Here is a 19,051-nt window from a genome sequence, read left to right as displayed (position 1 = left end):
GGTCAAAGAAGGAGGCAGTTACGAAGGAAATAAGAAAAATGCTTGATTGGGGGATAATTGAACCATCTCTATCCCCGTACAGCAGTCCGCTCGTGGCCGTAGCGAAAGCGGACGGCAGTATACGTCTCGTGCTTGATGCGCGCGATATTAACAAAATAATTGTACCTGTCAGAACGCGACCAGAAAACCTGGATGAACAGATACAGAAGTTTTATGGAGTTAAATATCTGACCTCTGTCGATATGCGTTCGTCGTATTGGCAAATCCCACTAACTGAATCATCAAGAAAGTACACTGCCTTTGTGTTTGCCGGCAGAAGTTACCAATTTAAAGTTTTACCATTTGGATTAAATGTTAGTGCAGGTGTCTTCATTGCAGCGCTCGATAAAGTATTAGGACCAGATTTGTTGGACCGAGTAACGTTGTATGTCGATGACTTATTAATAGCTACTCCCGATTGGGAAAGCCACATGGACACGCTGAGATGCGTACTAAAAAGATTTTCTGAGGTAGGCGTAACAGCAAACCTCGCAAAATCCAAATTTGGCAGGGAGAGAATAAAATTTCTTGGTCATGTAATATCACCTACAGGTATTGTGCCCGATCCGAAGAAAATGGCAGCAATTGAGAACTTCCCTCCTCCTAGAACCAAGAAACAGTTAAAGGCATTTCTGGGTCTAGTGTCATTTTTCAGACGATTCATACCTGACCAGCTTTTAAATGATAATACCCTGTTAAACTTGTTGAGAAAGAATACACCCTGGATATGGAATGAACTGTGCCAGCAGTCATTTGAGCAAATACGACAAGCCCTTCTAAATGCTAATCTACTGTCACATCCTGACATGTCAAAGGAATTTTGCCTTGCTACAGACGCCTCCACTGTCGGACTAGGCGCGTGTTTATTTCAAATCGATGAGGATGGTGGAAACAAGAACGTAAGAATAATCGGTTTCGCAAGCCGAGTGTTGTCAAGTTGTGAACGATCATATACAGTCACCGAACTCGAAACACTAGCAGTAGTATGGGCCATGAAGAAGTTCAGATACTATGTGTACGGAAGAAATGTAAAAATTTTCTGTGATCATCAGGCTTTAAGTTTTTTGCTGACATGCAAGTTAATGCACGACAGGTTGACTAGGTGGGTGCTTGCTCTGCAGGAATATCAATTTCAAATAATGTATATAAAAGGTTGTGACAACGTAGTGCCTGATGCTTTGTCACGGTTGCCACAAGGTCTGCCTGAGTTAACAACAATACTAGAACAGGCAACAGAGTACAAAATTTTAGTTATGAAAGACCCTACTTGTCGAAAAAAGTTCCTGCAGACGTGCAAGCAACTGCCTAGTTTACAGGACGAAGATGCAGCTTGGGGAAAAGTCAAACAAGAACTCCTATCTTCGGGTGGAAATCAGATAGGTAGCCATTATTCTGTGCAAAATGGGGTATTATATTACCGGAAGGAGGTTAACAAGGACTTGTGGTGTATCTGTGTACCGGAAGTATGTATTAGTGATTTAATCTGGCACGTGCACCTTTCGTGGGGACACGTGGGTATTGAAAAATGTAGAGCACTTCTCGCAAGACAATGTCATTTTAAGAATATGAAAAGAATAATTCAGAATGTTGTAAGGACATGTGTAGTTTGTCAAAGGACGGAACCTACAAATCTGCCCACTGTAAGTGAATTGCATCCTGTTGTTCCTAACAAACCATTACGACTAGTTTCTGTTGACATTCTAGGGCCACTACCCACTGGCAGAGGTGGTGTGAAATATGTATTTGCTGTATATGATGCCTTTTCCAAATTTCTAAAATTGTATCCTGTAAAAGCTTCAACGGCCACACCCCTCATTCAAAAATTACGAACAGATTATTTTGTTAATGTTGGCAAACCACAGATTATATTATCCGATAATGCCACCTATTTTACTGGTCTCAAATGGAAAACGTTTCTACAAGAGCAAGGTGTTAAACACATTTTTGTAGCTCGATTTCACCCGGAGAGCAGTCTTGTAGAGCGTACCTTTAAAGAGTTGAACAGGTTCATGAGAACTTACATTCCGAATCGCCACACCAAGTGGGCAGAATACGTTTCGACTTTTGAGGAACTCCATAATAGATTGCCACATTCAGCCACCGGTTATACTCCACTAGAAGTCATGTTTGGAAAGAATGAAACCGACAGCTGGCTGTCACCATTACCAACTGTACCACGACAAGTTGTACCTCACGAACAAATTATAGCTGAGACTCTAAATAACTTAACGAGGTGCGCGGAGCGCCGAAAGGAAAAGCATGGCAAGAAAATAAAGAAGGTAACAGTGTATCAACCAGGTGACTTGGTTCTAATAAGGACTCATCCCAAGTCATCTCTGTTAGCGAAAAAGAATAAAAAATGGCAACTGGTGTATGCCGGGCCCTACAAAATCATAGACATACCACATGGATGTAGCTATTTGTTGGGTGACGTAGAATCGGGAGAGATTAAAGGACTCTATCCATACAAAGACTTAAAGAAGTTCGCTCAGTAGAGCAACGTTTACATATGTGTAGTAGGTTAAGTTTAGAGTGTATTTTTTTCTGTGTGTAAATGTTAAGATTTTAGTGTAACATTTAAAGACAATGAGGCACACAAGATTAGTGCGATTCAATTTTGTAGATGTTAAGGAATAATAGTATTTTTAAACAATTGCATTTTGAAAAAAAAAAATGAACGTAGGTTTAAGAATATGTTAAAAATTTCATGTTGAAAAACGCTAAAAAAAAAAAGAAAAAAAAAAATTTAAAAAAAGAGAAAAGTCAACAGCATGTAACGATGAAAGAATTTTTCATTAGTGTGTCATGAATATTTTTGAACTGTAGTAGTAATGCAACTTATGAAATTCGAAATTATAGTGTATAAGTCGTTTCATGTATTTATGTCTATACCGATCTTGAAATATGCTCAATCATAATTTACTAAACAACATGAGTGCAGGGTGTACATCACCCAAGGTACCTCATGTGTTATGGACAAGGTACAAAGCAAATCAGTAAACGCGACTACCGCTAAGCACTGTTAAAATATATTGCCATCTGCTAAGGCAGAGATTTGCACGAATTTGTAGTGCAAACAAAAGTCACAAATCTAACATTAATCTAGGAACTTGCACGCTAGGCCTAGATTATAAAATGTGTACAATAATGCGAGAGGCAAAGTTTTGTAAAGTCGAGCCTGGCTCTGGAGGGCAAGTACGCAATGAGTGGGCAGACATGATATGGGGACTGACCTCAGATGAGACGGAAATACAATTGTATAGTCAAAAAATCTGAAGGCAAGTACGACTCTAAATGGAAAATGAAAAGAGACAATTAGTGCGAGAGACTGGTAAAATCCAGCACGAGCCAAAATCTAGTTCAGACTGAATGAAATACATTAGTGTTTGTGAACTAATCGAAACAGTTACTTTAAACAGTGTGAAAAACTGTGAAGGTGAAACTGTGATACAGACAGTGAAGTGCTAGTATTGAACGTTCAACAGCGGTAAGGACGCCAAACGCCAATATTACGCACGAAAAACTGTGAATTTGCCTATAAATGTGAACTGTTAACGTGAAGTGAACCCACAGTCAATATTTTTGGGACAGACTGTAGTTTCAGTGAGCACAATAATGCGAGATTGGAATGCGATGCGTGGACTGTTGCAAAACAGCGACCGCAGAAACGGCGAATGTTTGTGCTAAGCTCGTATTGGGACACTCACCAGTGCCTGCGAGTGCGGCGAAAACATAAATAATTTTATCAAGACAAAAACTGACGTGTAATGGAAACAGTATTGCATCAAAACTGCATTCACGGGAGAAGGTCCATGTCATGTTTTCTGCAAGACAGTGCTAGCTTGACACTCGGAAACTGGCGAAAACTTAACAACAACTGCCGCACTAATAAATGCTCCTTTCCCACTAGCGTAACCATCTGCAGCGGGAAACAAATATTACGTTGGTTGTGTGTGTGTTTCATGTACTACGTCGGAGATGCGTAGCAGAGCTGACTCCTGCCAACAAGAGCGGGGGGCGGATATCATCCCACTCCGCCACGCCCGGCCGAGACAGAAGCGCATCGCCAACGGTGCAGCCGATCAGCTGATTCTGACGTTCCGCGACGGCGAGACACACGCTGGCGTCGAGCGGGCGTTTTTCTCTCCGCAGCCGCCGCGAACGCCGAGCACCGAACACACCAACCGACGCCGTCGCGAGCCAAACGTCGCGGCGTAGATCATCAACGACACCGCAATCAATTGTTTTAATGACCTCATTTTTTGCATAGTGCAACAAAAATATTTGTATGCACATCCTGTACTCCAATGACATTCCAGAAACAATTAAGTGAAAGTGACCAAAGCAGTTAGTCTGTCGCTCCGCCGAGGTTTTCCCCAGGTTTCCCTACGGCCGCGCCAAATGGGGAGCGAACAGTTGACACCCCTGGGACTTCAAGTTTATGGACTAACTCGTGATTGTATACCTTTGAACACTGCAAAAGTTGCAACCCTAAGAAGAAGCAACCAAAATAAAACTAGTTGTATTCTATGTCCTTTTGTACATGACTGCATACGTAACCAATTGTATATTATATTGTTATGTAGATAACTTCATCTGTATTACACTTTGTGTGCAACACACCTCAGTAATTACAACATACGATGTGACATATATAGACTATGAAAGAAAACTCTGCGTGTGGACACTGTGGACATGAAAGTGGAAATATTTATGTCAAAAAACACGAACATTTTTTATGACATAAACATTTCGGGGGGCAATATAGCGTCCCCAGTGCCATATTACGAAAAGACCATATTTATAAAGAAGACATTCATAATTTGTAAGAGATTTTTTTTCTCATGTAGCCTTAAAATAATAATTTCTCTGTGTAGGTTTAGATTGCAAAGAAATAATTTATGACAGAATGATCTAAAGAGACGCCCAGTTACACTCTTTTGTTAATTTTTTAGCCGACCTTACTTCTTCGCTTGTCTTGAATGTGTCTAGAGGGACATCTTGCGTGTGCTGACGAATGTAAGCATATTTGTATGAGTTAAGCATATAATATACTGATTTAAATTTATTGTGCACTTTTAATTTGTAAGAGGTGATCCCGATTTCATGTCCGCCTTCCTTGAATTAACCTGCATTCAAGTAATTTACAGCTCAACAATCGCAGCGGCCGATGCAGCCAACGACGCCATTACGTGGCGATATTAACTTATGAAAAATTAGCGGAAGCGGAAAACTCGCCCGCTATTAGCATAATATTAATTTTTCTCCACAGCCGCACGAAGTTGCAGAAATACTTAGCTTTAAGATTCTTATTTTCAGTAGCATAGCCGAGACCCAGAGCCAGGACTCTGACTACAATACAATGGTTAACGGAGGTAAGAAAATACTCTCGCGCGTGTGTGGGCCGCAATTGTAATTAATAACTAAAGATCTTTTGCTTTAACGTCAACTGACTAGCCGAGGAAATTTATATGAAAAGTTTATTACATTGCTCAACTTAAATATCATTTTTATGAAGGCCCACCACGCAAGTCGGCAACAATCAAAAAATAATAATAACAATAATAATATATACATTAAATTACGACGACCGACGGACGCGAGACGAGCTAGTGGGCATATAAACTTGTACTACTGTGGTAGTCGTGGGCTTCGTGTCTGTCTTGGCTACAATAATGCGTTCGCTACGTTGTTCGTAGTAGCTTATGCATAATTATGATATAATAATAAATCACAAATAAAATACCCAGCGAAAACCAATATCACTACCTAAATGTTGGTGAAATTTTAGTCCTGTTTCATGTTTAACACTTGTGATAGCGATAAGTTTATTATAGTTTCCACTCTTTGAAAAGTCCGCGACGATGGACAAGAGACATTTTGCAAGATTTGTCTATAAAAAACAATGAAATTAACGTATCACATCTTGTCAGATGTATCAGCGCGAAAGCGCAAGTTACGAGATAGGTTTAGATGTTTAGTCTTAACAATTAATCTGTGCTAAAAATGCGATTTATGATATTTTCAGCGGCACTTTGAACGGTGTTTAAAGGCAGCGATCTTACTGGCCAGGGTCAACTGATGGCATGAGCCTGTAGAGGCAAGACACGTGGTGATGTACAGCGCGTCAGTCGCTGCTAAAGCCGTTTCGGATTTTCGTGCAGTAGATCTAGGGATTTGCAAAATTTCTGCATGAGTTGAGAGACTTAGAAAAGTTTTCCGCATTGTGTATTTCAGAATTTAGTCCAAAATGCAGCGTGATGGCCAGTACAGTGAATTCTTCAATCTGCCGTGCACTAACAGCATTTAAGCAAGTTTGAAATTAACAGTTTTATTGACTAAGCAGCGTCCACGATGCTAAGGACCTTATTACTTCTCTGTTGTGCTCCTGCCTGTAATTCAGTATATTATCTGAAGTAATAATAACAGTAACTGCGCAACTCGATGAGTGTACGGAGGTCCCCTTGACGTCAATGTAGCCAACTAACTTCAAAATCAGACACGTTTATTAAGTCAATAACCAACTCTAACTATATATGGGAAATATAAGGGTCACACATCCCACAAATCATCTTTAACACGAGAAATTATTATACATTTTTTGTTTGCATCGATGCAAATTGTCAAGATCCGCGCGGAGTGGCCGGCGGGTTGAGGCGCCATGTCACGGATTGCGCGGCCACTCCCGCCGGAGGTTCGAGTCCTCCCTCGGGCATGGGTGTGTGTGTTGATCTTAGCGGAAGTTAGTTTAAGTAGTGTGTAAGTCTAGGGAACGATGGCCTTGACCCCTTAGGAATTCACACACATTTGAACATTTTTCCATACAACTTCCTTTCCAATACTTCCCACATTCCAGTCCCTAATCACTGTTATCAGAATCCCCCTATCATGTAATCCTCATAATAAAGACAGTGTACATATATAACCACAATCTTATTAAAAACATGATCAAGTATTTTAACTTCTTTGATTCTTGTGTATTACCATCTTGCTGAGGTTGAAAGCTCATTTTGACTACTCGGAGTTTGCGAACTACATCTGGTTTATTAAAACTCTGTCTTCTGTAAAACACAACGTATCTCTTTTTTCTATTTATCCTACTAGACTGAGGCGCCAAATAAACTGGTGCACGCAAGCGTATTCAAATACAGAGATATGTAAACGGGCAGAACACGGCGATGCGGTCGGCAACGCCTATGTAAGACAATAAGTGTCTGAACGCAGTTGTTAGATCGGTTACTACTGCTACAATGGCAGGTTATCAAGATTTAAGTGAGTCTGAATGTGGTGTATATTCGGTGCACGAGGTAGCGACGAAGTGGGGATTTTCCCGTATGACCATCTCACGACTGTACCGTGTATTTTTTGTTTGTTTGCTAATGTTTCGGCCTACTATGGACAACGAAGATATTTATCTCTTCCCTGATTGTGTTTTCCTCTTTTGCCAGTAGGTTTTCATTTTGGCTGACTGTGCTTCTTTTCTCTGTTTTGGCCTTTTGCTGGCAGGATGTGGAACTGACGTAGTAAGCGAAATAAGGTTTTTAGTAATTTTGACTTTTTCTCTGAAAACTTCTCGATCCTGAATGTCATCAGATGAAATTTCAGCTTCCTGTAAATCCTTTTTAACTTGGCTTGCCCATTTTGAATAAGATTTTGTTTTTGAAATTGATGAATGTATGCGATGAGTAAGTCTTTGCGCGTTTATTCTTTCCACGTGTTCAAAAAACATCATTCTCCGCTTCCTCATGCTGGTAACAATGTCTTCTGCATGTTCATATAATTCATAGTTGTATCTTCGGCTGAATTCTCCGTTTTCTTTGATAGAGCCAAGGATTTTCCTCAAAATTTTCCGTTCTTTTATATCAAGTTTTCGTAGTGATCCTTTCGTCGTCATGTTTAAACATTCTGATGCGTACAAAGCTGACGGTCTAATTACGGTGTTATAATGACAATGTTTTAGGTTTAAAGACAGGCTTTTGCTTTTGTATAAGTCTTTGCACAGATGAAAAGCACCTTCTAGTTCAGAACACCTACTTTCTACAGCTGCATTTTCTGAACCGTCAGGTGTAATTATTTCCCCAAGATATTTAAATGTCTTCGACTGCTTGATTTTCTCTTGTTGTATTTCAGTATGAGGAGGAGCGTGTTTGATGTTTGTGATGAATTCATTTTTGTTAAATGCTATTTTTAGGCCAGTCTTAGCAGCAATTGATTGTAGGCTGGACACTCGAACCTTAGCTTCGTCAATATTATTTGCAATGAGTCCCAGGTCATCAGTAAAAGCGAAACAGTTTCCACTGTGGCCATTTCTTTTGTGTCCAATTTGAATCCCATAACCTAGCGGTACGGTAGTTTTCCACTCTCTTACTATCTTTTCCAGGACACAGTTGAAAAGTAATGGAGAGAGCAGGTCACATTGTCTCACCCCTGTACAGATTTAAAGTGGTTCTGATAGTTCGCCTCTGAACTTGACCTTTGACACTGTGTTATTTAAAGTGGCACTTCTCACATTGATTGTTTTCCTATCGAGATAAAATTCGGCAAGGGTGTTCATTATTGTCTCTCGATCAGTTGAGTCATATGCTTTTTGAAAGTCGACAAAGGTCACAACAAACGATTTTGATCTTGATCTGGCGGATGATATTTCAGGTTATGGATCTGCTCTGCACAGGATCTTGATGTCCTGAAATCAGCTTGATATTCGCCCAATTATTGATCTAAGACTGATTCAGCTCTGTTTAACAACAGTCTGGAAAAGATCTTGTCGTTGGTAGCAAAGAGATTCCTCGGTAATTATTCAGATCACTCTTAGCGCCTTTTTTATGAAGTGGGTGAATAATTGCTACGGTCCGATCTGGAGGTAGAGTTTCAGTTTCCCAAATCTTCACTATGATATCATGTAGATGTTTTAATGTATCATGATCTGCGTATTTCCACATTTCAGCCAAGATGCGATCCTCACCTCCAGATTTGTTATTTTTCAAGCCTTGTATAGTTTTCATGATTTCTTGTAATGTGGGAGGGGGACTATGCGCAGGAGGAACAGTAGGACAGATATCAAGCTTTTTATTTCGATTTTCAACATTCACTAGGGATGAAAAGTAATTTCGAAAAGCTGCAGGACATGATTTGTCATTCAAATTTAGTTTTCCATCGAGTGCTCTTATATGTAATGTAGGAGGTTTAAACTTCGATAGTTATGGTTTAAAGGCTTTCTAAAATTCCCGAGTGTGATGTGTTCTAAAATTTGCTTCTATTTCATCGATTTGGTTTTTGTTGAAGAGCCTCTTAGTTCTCAATAATTTTGATGTATGTTTCCTAAACTTGAAGAAGATTTCGTGATTTTCGGAGGTTTTCTTGCTATTCCATTTTATCCAAGCCTGTCTTCGCTTTTCAATTGCTTCATTACAATCTTTCAGTTGCTTCATTACAATATTTTTTATTGGTCAGTATAGTTTCAGTGTCTGATTGTACCATGGCTTCTCTAATTCTGTTCCAGTCTGTTTTATTTGGTTTTCTGTGTAGAGTTTCTGTAAATTTGTTGTTGACATCTTTCAGTTTACTTACATAAAATTTTGGAGGTCTGGTTCGCCCCCGGTAGCTGAGTGGTCAGCGCGACAGACTGTCAATCCAAAGGGCACGGGTTCGATTCCCGGCTGGGTTGGAGATTTTCTCCGCTCAGGGACTGGATGTTGTGTTGTCCTAATCATCATCATTTCATCCCCATCGACGCGCAAGTCGCCGAAGTGGCGTCAAATCGAAAGACTTGCACCAGGCGAGCGGTCTACCCGAAGGGAGGCCCTCGTCACACGACATATTTTTGCAGGTCTGTTTTTTCTTGAAATATTGGAAAGGTTCTTTCGGTTATCTTGGATGATATATCGTGAATATTAGTAATCGGGTAAAACATCAAATCTCCGACATCGCTGCGGGCGGAAAAAGATCCTGCAAGAACCGGATCAACGACGACTGAATAGAATCGCTTAACATGATTAAAAATGGAGGCCTTCAGCAAATTGCTGCAGATGTCAATGCTGGGCCATCAATAAGTGTCAGCGTGCGAACAATTCAACGAAACATGATCGATATGGGCTTTCGGAGACGGAGGTCTACTCGTGTACCCTCGGTGACTGCACGACACACAGCTTTACGCCTCGCCTGGGCTCGTCAACACCGACATTGGACTGTTGATGCCTGGAAACATGTTGCCTGGTCGGACGAGTCTCGTTTCAAATTGTATGGAGCGGATGGACGTGTACGGGTGTGGAGACAACTTCACAGAGGAAGACCGCACTGCAGTTCCTTCTCTAAATCCTCGCACAAACGAAAAAATGGCTGACATCGAAATAAGTGTCCAAGGAATAGAAAAGCAACTGGAATCACTCAATAGAGGAAAGTCCACTGGACCTGACGGGATACCAATTCGATTCTACACAGAGTACGCGAAAGAACTTGGCCCCCTTCTAACAGCCCTGTACCGCAAGTCTCTAGAGGAACGGAGGGTTCCAAATGATTGGAAAAGAGCACGGGTAGTCCCAGTCTTCAAGAAGGGTCGTCGAGCAGATGTGCAAAACTATAGACCTATATCTCTGACGTCGATCTGTTGTAGAATTTTAGAACATGTTTTTTGCTCGCGTATCATGTCATTTCTGGAAACCCAGAATCTACTATGTAGGAATCAACATGGATTCCGGAAACAGCGATCCTGTGAGACCCAACTCGCTTTATTTGTTCATGAGACCCAAAAAATATTAGATACAGGCTCCCAGGTAGATGCTATTTTTCTTGACTTCCGGAAGGCGTTCGATACAGTTCCGCACTGTCGCCTGATAAACAAAGTAAGAGCCTACGGAATATCAGACCAGCTGTGTAACTGGATTGAAGAGTTTTTAGCAAACAGAACACAGCATGTTGTTATCAATGGAGAGACGTCTACAGACGTTAAAGTAACCTCTGGCGTGCCACAGGGGAGTGTTATGGGACCATTGCTTTTCACAACATATATAAATGACCTAGTAGATAGTGTCGGAAGTTCCATGCGGCTTTTCGCGGATGATGCTGTAGTATACAGAGAAGTTGCAGCATTAGAAAATTGTAGTGAAATGGAGGAAGATCTGCAGCGGATAGGCACTTGGTGCAGGGAGTGGCAACTGACCGTTAACATAGACAAATGTAATGTATTGCGAATACATAGAAAGAAGGATTCTTTATTGTATGATTATATGATAGCGGAACAAACACTGCTAGCAGTTACTTCTGTAAAATATCTGGGAGTATGCGTAGGGAACGATTTGAAGTGGAATGATCATATAAAATTAATTGTTGGTAAGGCGGGCACCAGGTTGAGATTCATTGGGAGAGTGCTTAGAAAATGTAGTCCATCAACAAAGGAGGTGGCTTACAAAACACTCGTTCGACCTATACTTGAGTATTGCTCATCAGTGTGGGATCCGTACCAGATCGGTCTGACGGAGGAGATAGAGAAGATCCAAAGAAGAGCGGCGCGTTTCGTCACAGGGTTATTTGGTAACCGTGATAGCGTTACGGAGATGTTTAATAAACTCAAGTGGCAGACTCTGCAAGAGAGGCGCTCTGCATCGCGGTGTAGCTTGCTGGCCAGGTTTCGAGAGGGTGCGTTTCTGGATGAGGTATCGAATATATTGCTTCCCCCTACTTATACCTCCCGAGGAGATCACGAATGTAAAATTAGAGGGATTAGAGCGCGCACGGAGGCTTTCCGGCAGTCGTTCTTCCCGCGAACCATACGCGACTGGAACAGGAAAGGGAGGTAATGACAGTGGCACGTAAAGTGCCCTCCGCCACACACCGTTGGGTGGCTTGCGGAGTATCAATGTAGATGTAGATGTAGACCTTGCATGTCAGTGGGGGACTGTTCAGGCTGGTGAAGCCTCTGTAACTGCGTGGGGCGTGTGTCGTAGGAGTGAAATGGGGCGCCTGATACGTCTAGGTACGACGCTGGCAGGTGACAGGTACGGGACGCTGGCGACTCGGCCGCGAGGCAGTGGCTACGCACCCGTGCAGGAGCTGCAGGCTCAACAGTTCTTCGTCGTCGTCGACGCAGGCGCCGCCGTCGCCGCCGTCGCTGTGCGCCCGAGACGGCTGCACCACGTCGTCGAACTTGCAGTAGCGCAGCAGCGTGCTGAGCGAGCAGCCCAGGCGGCAGCAGTCGTCGGCCACGCCGCCCTGCCGCGCCACACCGCCGGGGGCGCCTGTCCACCACAGCCGCACTGTCACTCACACTTGTTTTGATTTTCTTCCCAAATACACTCCAAGAGAAAAAAAGACACACCAAGAAAGAATTATCCGAATGGGACGGAAATCAGTAGACGTAATGTACATCTTCAGACAAAAAAAATGGTTACAATTTCAGAATAAGTGGATAATTTATTCTGGAGAAAGAGCTTCACAAATTGAGCAAGTCAATAACATCTTTGTCCATCCCTGGCCCTCAAGCTGGCAGCATGAGCACAAATAGTAGAAACTCTTGCCACGTGCAGGCGGTCATTACCTTGCTGAAAGGAACACTACCGGCCATTAAAATTGCTACACCAAGAAGTAATGCAGATGATAAACGGGTATTCATTGGACAAATATATTATACTAGAACTGACATGTGATTACAAACGGTTCAAATGGCTCTGAGCACTATGCGACTTAACTTCTGAGGTCATCAATCGCCTAGAACTTAGAACTAATTGAACCTAACTAACCTAAGGACATCACACACATCCATGCCCGAGGCAGCATTCGAAACTGCGACCGTAGCGGTCGCTCGGCTCCAGACTATAGCGCCTAGAACCGCACGGCCACTCCGGCCGGCCATGTGATAACATTTTCACGCAATCTGGGTGCATACATCCTGAGAAATCAGTATCCAGAACAACCACCTCTGGCCGTAATAACGGCCTTGATACGCCTGGGCATTGAGTCAAACAGAGCTTGGATGGCGTGTACAGGTACAGCTGCCCATGCAGCTTCAACACGATACCACAGTTCATCAAGAGCAGTGACTGGTGTATTGTGACGAGCCAGTTGCTCGGCCGCCATTGACCAGACGTTTTCAATTGGTGAGAGATCTGGAGAATGTGCTGGCCAGGGCAGCAGTCGAACATTTTCTGTATCCAGAAAGGCCCGTACAGGACCTGCAACGTGCGGTCGTGCATTATCCTGCTGAAATGTAGGGTTTCGCAGGGATCGAATGAAGGGTAGAGCCACGGGTCGTAACACATCTGAAATGTAACGTCCACTGCTCAAAGCGCCGTCGATGCGAACAAGAGGTGACCGAGACGTGTAACCAATGGCACCCCATACCATCACGCCGGGTGATACGCCAGTATGACGATGATGAATACACGCTTCCAATGTGCGTTCACCGCGATGTCGCAAAACACGAATGCGATCATCATGATGCTGTAAACAGAACCTGGATTCATCCGAAAAAGTGACGTTTTGACATTCGTGCATCCAGGGTCGCCGTTGAGTACACCATCCTAGGCGCTCCTTTCTGTGATGCAGCGTCATGGGTAACCACAGCCATGGTGTCCGAGCTGATAGTCCATGCTGCTGCAAACGTCGTCGAACTGTTCGTGCAGATGGTTGTTGTCTTGGAAACGTCCCCGTCTGCTGACTCAGGGATCGAGACGTGGCTGCACGATCCGTTACAACCGTGCGGACAAGAAGCCTGTCATCTCGACTGCTAGTGATACGAGGCCATTGGGATCCAGCACGGTGTTCCGTATTACCCTCCTGAAGCCACCGATTCCATATTATGCTAACAATCATTGAATCTCGACCAACGCGAGCAGCAATGTCGCGATACGATAAACCGCAATCGCGATAGGCTACAATCCGACCTTTATCAAAGTCGGAAACGTGATGGTAAGCATTTCTCCTCCTTACAAGAGGCATCACAACAACGTTTCACCAGGCAATGCTGGTCAACTGCTGTTTGTGTATGAGAAATCGGTTGGAAACTTTCTTCATGTCAGCACGTTGTTGGTGTCGCGACCGGCGCCAACCTTGTGTGAATGCTCTGAAAAGCTAATCACTTGATTATCACAGCATCTTCTTCCTGTCGGTTAAATTTCACGTCTGCAACACGTCATCTTCGTGGTGTAGCAATTTTAATGGCCAGTAATGTAAATCCTCCTGGTTGTCAGGACATATGACGGGCGATGATCATGTCTATGACAAAATTATGGTGACGTACAATCTCTTTACGGTGAGAATGACGTCATGGGGACTCCTGATAACTCTGGTTACGAATCTGGATGTGGGCGATATTGGAAAGGATATTATGTAGAAAGAATGTGAGATGTGTATGTGGAAAGGAGCTGACGGTGGAATGTTGGTGTCTGGAGATAAGTGGAGTTACAATCTGGGCAAGTAAAATCTGGTTTAGAAGCAGTTGGAAGGAAGGGTATATTTCATGTTGACGTCATGGTCTGGGAGGGGAAGGCGACTGAAATGAGGCTGGGAAAGGACGTAGATTGCTTGCAGTTGAAGGGAAGCTAATGCGACTTGATGAGGGTAGCTAATGCGACTTGATAAGGCACAGCTGCAGACCATATTGCACTCCTATCACACCGTTTGCTGTTATTAATATTTGACAGTGAAATGGACAGATTAAAGTAAGGTAGATAAACAGTCGAAATCGTAGCGGGCTTCGTTATGAGAGTAGGTGGCGGTTACACTGAAGTGGAATACAGTCTGCACAGCTAGGGAGATTTCGCGAGACAGCAGTTCGAAAGAAGGACTGTGGTAGAAAGTCTGACTATATCCTCAGCTGTGGAAGTAGGACGGAGGAAGTAGGTGGGGTGGATTAAGGATGATATGATTTGGCCTTATACTTAAGGGGGTATGTGGGATGCGGTTCATTGCATGTGTTACAAGGCTGGAGGACTTTGCAGTCAGCACAATCGTTGTGGAGGTGATGAGATTTGCAATTGAGTAGGTGGATGGGTTATTATATTTATTTGTGTGGCTATCATTGTACCGCAGATCGCAGAGGCAACGGATCGTTTGGGATTGGGCTATAAATGGTTCGACTCTCTTTTGATTAAGTAACAGCGGTGCTGGTCACAAATGCTGAGATAGAACATCCTATAAATTTATGGTTGGTTGGTTGGTTTGGGGAAGGAGACCAGACAGCGTGGTCATCGGTCTCATCGGATTAGGGAAGGATTGGGAAGGAAGTCGGCCGTGCCCTTTCAGAGGAACCATCCCGGCATTTGCCTGGAGTGATTTAGGGAAATCACGGAAAACCTAAATCAGGATGGCCGGACGCGGGATTGAACCGTCGTCCTCCCGAATGCGAGTCCAGTGTTTAACCACTGCGCCACCCCGCTCGGTATATAAATTTATGGATACATCAATGGCATCAAGGATGAGGTTTCAGCAATTTTACCTTCTGGTGATCTGAATTCGCTTTGCAGATAATTTGCTCAACTATTCAAGGCAAACTTCAGGTGTGCTGCACGTATTTTGCTAAAACCAACAGCCAGACCCTATTTCTGTAGGGCTTGTCCTATACTGGTCGCAGCGCCCGATTTTTCAAGAAGAGGCTCCATTTCTTGCAAGACTCCAATACCTTCATCAACGGGACCACGCCCATCTTTTTCCTGAGAAAATTTCAATTAATATGCAGTCCCTCATAGACTCGATGCCACGGTGTGAGAAAAACACAGCGAAACTTGCTAGTGGTCAATATTTTTCTAACGTGGATCTATCCAAAGCGTACTTTCATTTACATTTAGATGTCCAGCACGGGAAGTGAATGGCAATCAACACATCATTTAGTCTCTATCGCTATATTAGACTGTCACTCGGCGTTGGAAGTGATCTGGCGATTTTTCAGCTATACATAAGAGCAATTGTTCTGGTATATACTCTGCTGTGCAGACAGTATTTAGATGTTAAAATAGTTAGCGGCACCTCTAAAAACGCAACTCGTTATCCTCGCCATTTATTTCAAACCCTAGAAGTCAGTGACTTTCCCTGCAATCATCAAAAGTGTGAGTTCATTAAACCACAGATCGAATACCTTGGTCACACGGTTAGCAAAAGAGGTCTTCACCCTTTCAATAAACATGTCAGAGGCATTATCCAGCTACCACAGCCTAAAACGTTAAAGTCCCTTTTGAATAATAGTACTACCCAAAATTCATCATAAAGGGCTCACACACGTATTCTGAGAGGCGCATGAAAAACTGGACCTGAGTACTAGATTGCTCATTGTCGCCTGCCAGTTGTCGTCATTTCAGTGAAACTGAAGAAAAGAATGGCTCTGAGCACTATGGAACTTAACATCTGAGGTTATGAGTCCCCTAGAACTTAGAACTACTTAAACCTAACTAACCTAAAGACAACACACACATCCATGCCCGATGCAGGTTTCGAACCCGCGACCGTATCAGTTGCGCGGTTCCGGACTGAAGCGCCTAGAAACGCTCGGCGACCGCGGCCGGCTCAAACTGAAGACATGAGCGGAAAAACGGGCTAACCCTCAAATATAAAAGCTTGGAAATAAGTGTTGCCAACTGTTGTTGGTCGCGGGAACTTCAAAACTGACATTGGTCTCACTGCAAAATATCCTAATGCGATATTTAGAAGTCAGACCATTTTCAATTTTGATAGTTCCCTCTCCCAGCAACAGATGGCAACACTTATCTCTAACCTTTCACATTTGAGGAGTGAAACTCCCCCGATTAAATTCTTTTATTGGATTTTGTGTAATTTATCGAAGCCGCCAAACAGTTAATTATTATGATTATATGACCGTGTGCTTAATGGATGAAAGGCTGTCGGTTTTTCTGCTATGGTTTCGGGGGTACTTCAACCGAGTGCGGCTGTATTGCAACTGAATAGTGGAATGATTGAAAGTTTTTCTATTATCAAGGACCACAAAGGTTGCGATGTACAAACTGTATTGTATTTTCTACGAACACACAAATTCTGAGGCAGTTGCTACCTTCGCCTTACACGTCTAATTACAGTTATATCTTTTATTGGTTGCTGATTTTCAGTACTTCGTCACACGCAATGCTGATGGTTAACATTCACAACACTCCTCACTGCAATCCATGGTTGTTGCTGGCCGACGCGGTTGACGCGAAACACGTAATTCGGCACTTGTCACTTTCTGTTTCATATCACTCGCGAATCGGTATTAGTGAGGGTCAACCCCACGACGATCAGGGGGACGCGCTCACTCGGCATACTCCGGTGAATATTACCGTTTACAACTCACTCGACCACCATTCTTGCCTGTCTCTCCCGCACTACTTCTCACTCGACACACTCTAGTACTATTCTGCGCACTCAACACTAGTCTCACTGCCTCCTGCAGTGCTCGACAATCGACTCCTGTCTACTATCGACCTGGGCGTCGTATACTAGCATCTATTCTTGTGGGATCACGGATCCCTTACAGGGGTAGCCCGTTTTTCCGCGCATGTCTTCAAATAAACGTTTGCACTAGCTTGTTAGTTATTTCCTTCTTATCTAATTATTATTTATCTGTCTGTTGTTGTATCTGCTCGTGGCGGACAACAATTCGTGCGTAATTGGCCACCAGTTTGTGCTCGGGACTAGTCTTTCGTGCACGGTACTGTATTCCACCCACGAACGACTGACGAAAAAGCGTAGAAAATTTGTTTGTGACGTAGTTCTTGTATTTCCACTTTTTGATCCTTCAACGTCTCGCACTTGTTTGTCCAGGTGAATCCGCAACGCAACTAATAACGATTAAGAATTCTTATGACCTGACATAGGCGTTAGACAGAAAATGTACTTCTTTCCACATAACGGAAGAAATCTTGATACATGAAGAACGCAAAACTTTTCTATTTTTGCAGACATGGATAATTTTTGCTTGGAACATTGCATTTTTAAACGTCGTCCAAAGTTTCCAGCCGTTTGAGAAGGCAAATTTATTGCACAGGTAGCAATGAACCAGCCAGACTTACCAAGGAAATTTTTTGTGTAGATGTCTAACAGTAAATGCAGGCATGGAAGCCGTAGTTGCTGCGTGCGGGCCTCCGCAGCAGGCGCGGGGTTGACGTGTACGGCGAGAAACGTGTGAACGCAAACACTGTGCAACAATCGTCGGATGGGTCCAGGCTGGAGGGCATTCTTTGACTGATCCCGTCATTCTCGAAGGCACAGTGGTTCAATATAAGTATGGATCTACCCTTGGGGGGCCAGCCGGAGTGGCCGAGCGGTTCTAGCAGCTTCAGTCTGGAACCGCGCGACCGCTACGGTCGCAGGTTCGAATCCTGCCTCGGGCATGGATGTGTGTGCTGTCCTTAGGCTAGTTAGGTTGAAGTACCGGGTGATCAAAAAGTCAGTATAAATTTAAAACTTAATAAACCACGGAATAATGTAGATAGATAGGTAAAACTTGACACACATGCTTGGAATGACATGGGGTTTTATTAGAACCAAAAAACAAACAACAAAGTATTGCTAGACGCGTGAAAGATCTCTTGCGCGCGTCGTTTGGTGATGATCGTGTGTGCGCTCAGCCGCCACTTTCGTCATGCTTGGCCTCCCAGGTCCCCAGATCTCAGTCTGTGCGATTATTGGCTTTGGGGTCACCTGAAGTCGCAAGTGTATCGTGATCGACCGACATCTCTAGGGATGCTGAAAGACAACATCCGGCACCAATGCCTCACCATAACTCCGGACATGCTTTATAATGCTGTTCACAACATTATTCCCCGACTACAGCTATTGTTGAGGAATGATGGTGGACATATTGAGCATTTCCTGTAAATAACATCATCTTTGCTTTGTCTTACTTTGTTATGCTAATTATTGCTATTCTGATCAGATGAAGCGCCATCTGTCGGACATTTTTTGGAAGTTTGTATTTTTTTGGTTTTAATAAAACCCCATGTCATTCCAAGCATGTGTGTGAATTTTTACCTCTCTATCTACATTTTTACGTGATTTATTCAGTTTTCAAATTTATACTGACATTTTGATCACC

General features: G+C 43.2%; 1 protein-coding gene across 1 annotated transcript in view; it reads right to left on the bottom strand.

Annotated features, from left to right (window-relative positions):
* Nucleotides 1–19,051, bottom strand: part of LOC124622625 (insulin-like growth factor II) — a 141,952-nt gene that overhangs the window by 54,835 nt on the left and 68,066 nt on the right. The window contains exon 4 of the mRNA XM_047148393.1: nt 12,074–12,269. Coding sequence (XP_047004349.1) covers nt 12,074–12,269 — 196 coding nt within the window. The remainder of the gene's footprint in view (nt 1–12,073; nt 12,270–19,051) is intronic.

The sequence above is a fragment of the Schistocerca americana genome, chromosome 7, assembly GCF_021461395.2.
Source record: "Schistocerca americana isolate TAMUIC-IGC-003095 chromosome 7, iqSchAmer2.1, whole genome shotgun sequence".
In the NCBI taxonomy this organism is placed as follows: Eukaryota; Metazoa; Arthropoda; class Insecta; order Orthoptera; family Acrididae; genus Schistocerca; species Schistocerca americana.
Note: the sequence above shows the minus strand (reverse complement) of the source record. Positions and strands in the feature narration are given on the sequence as shown.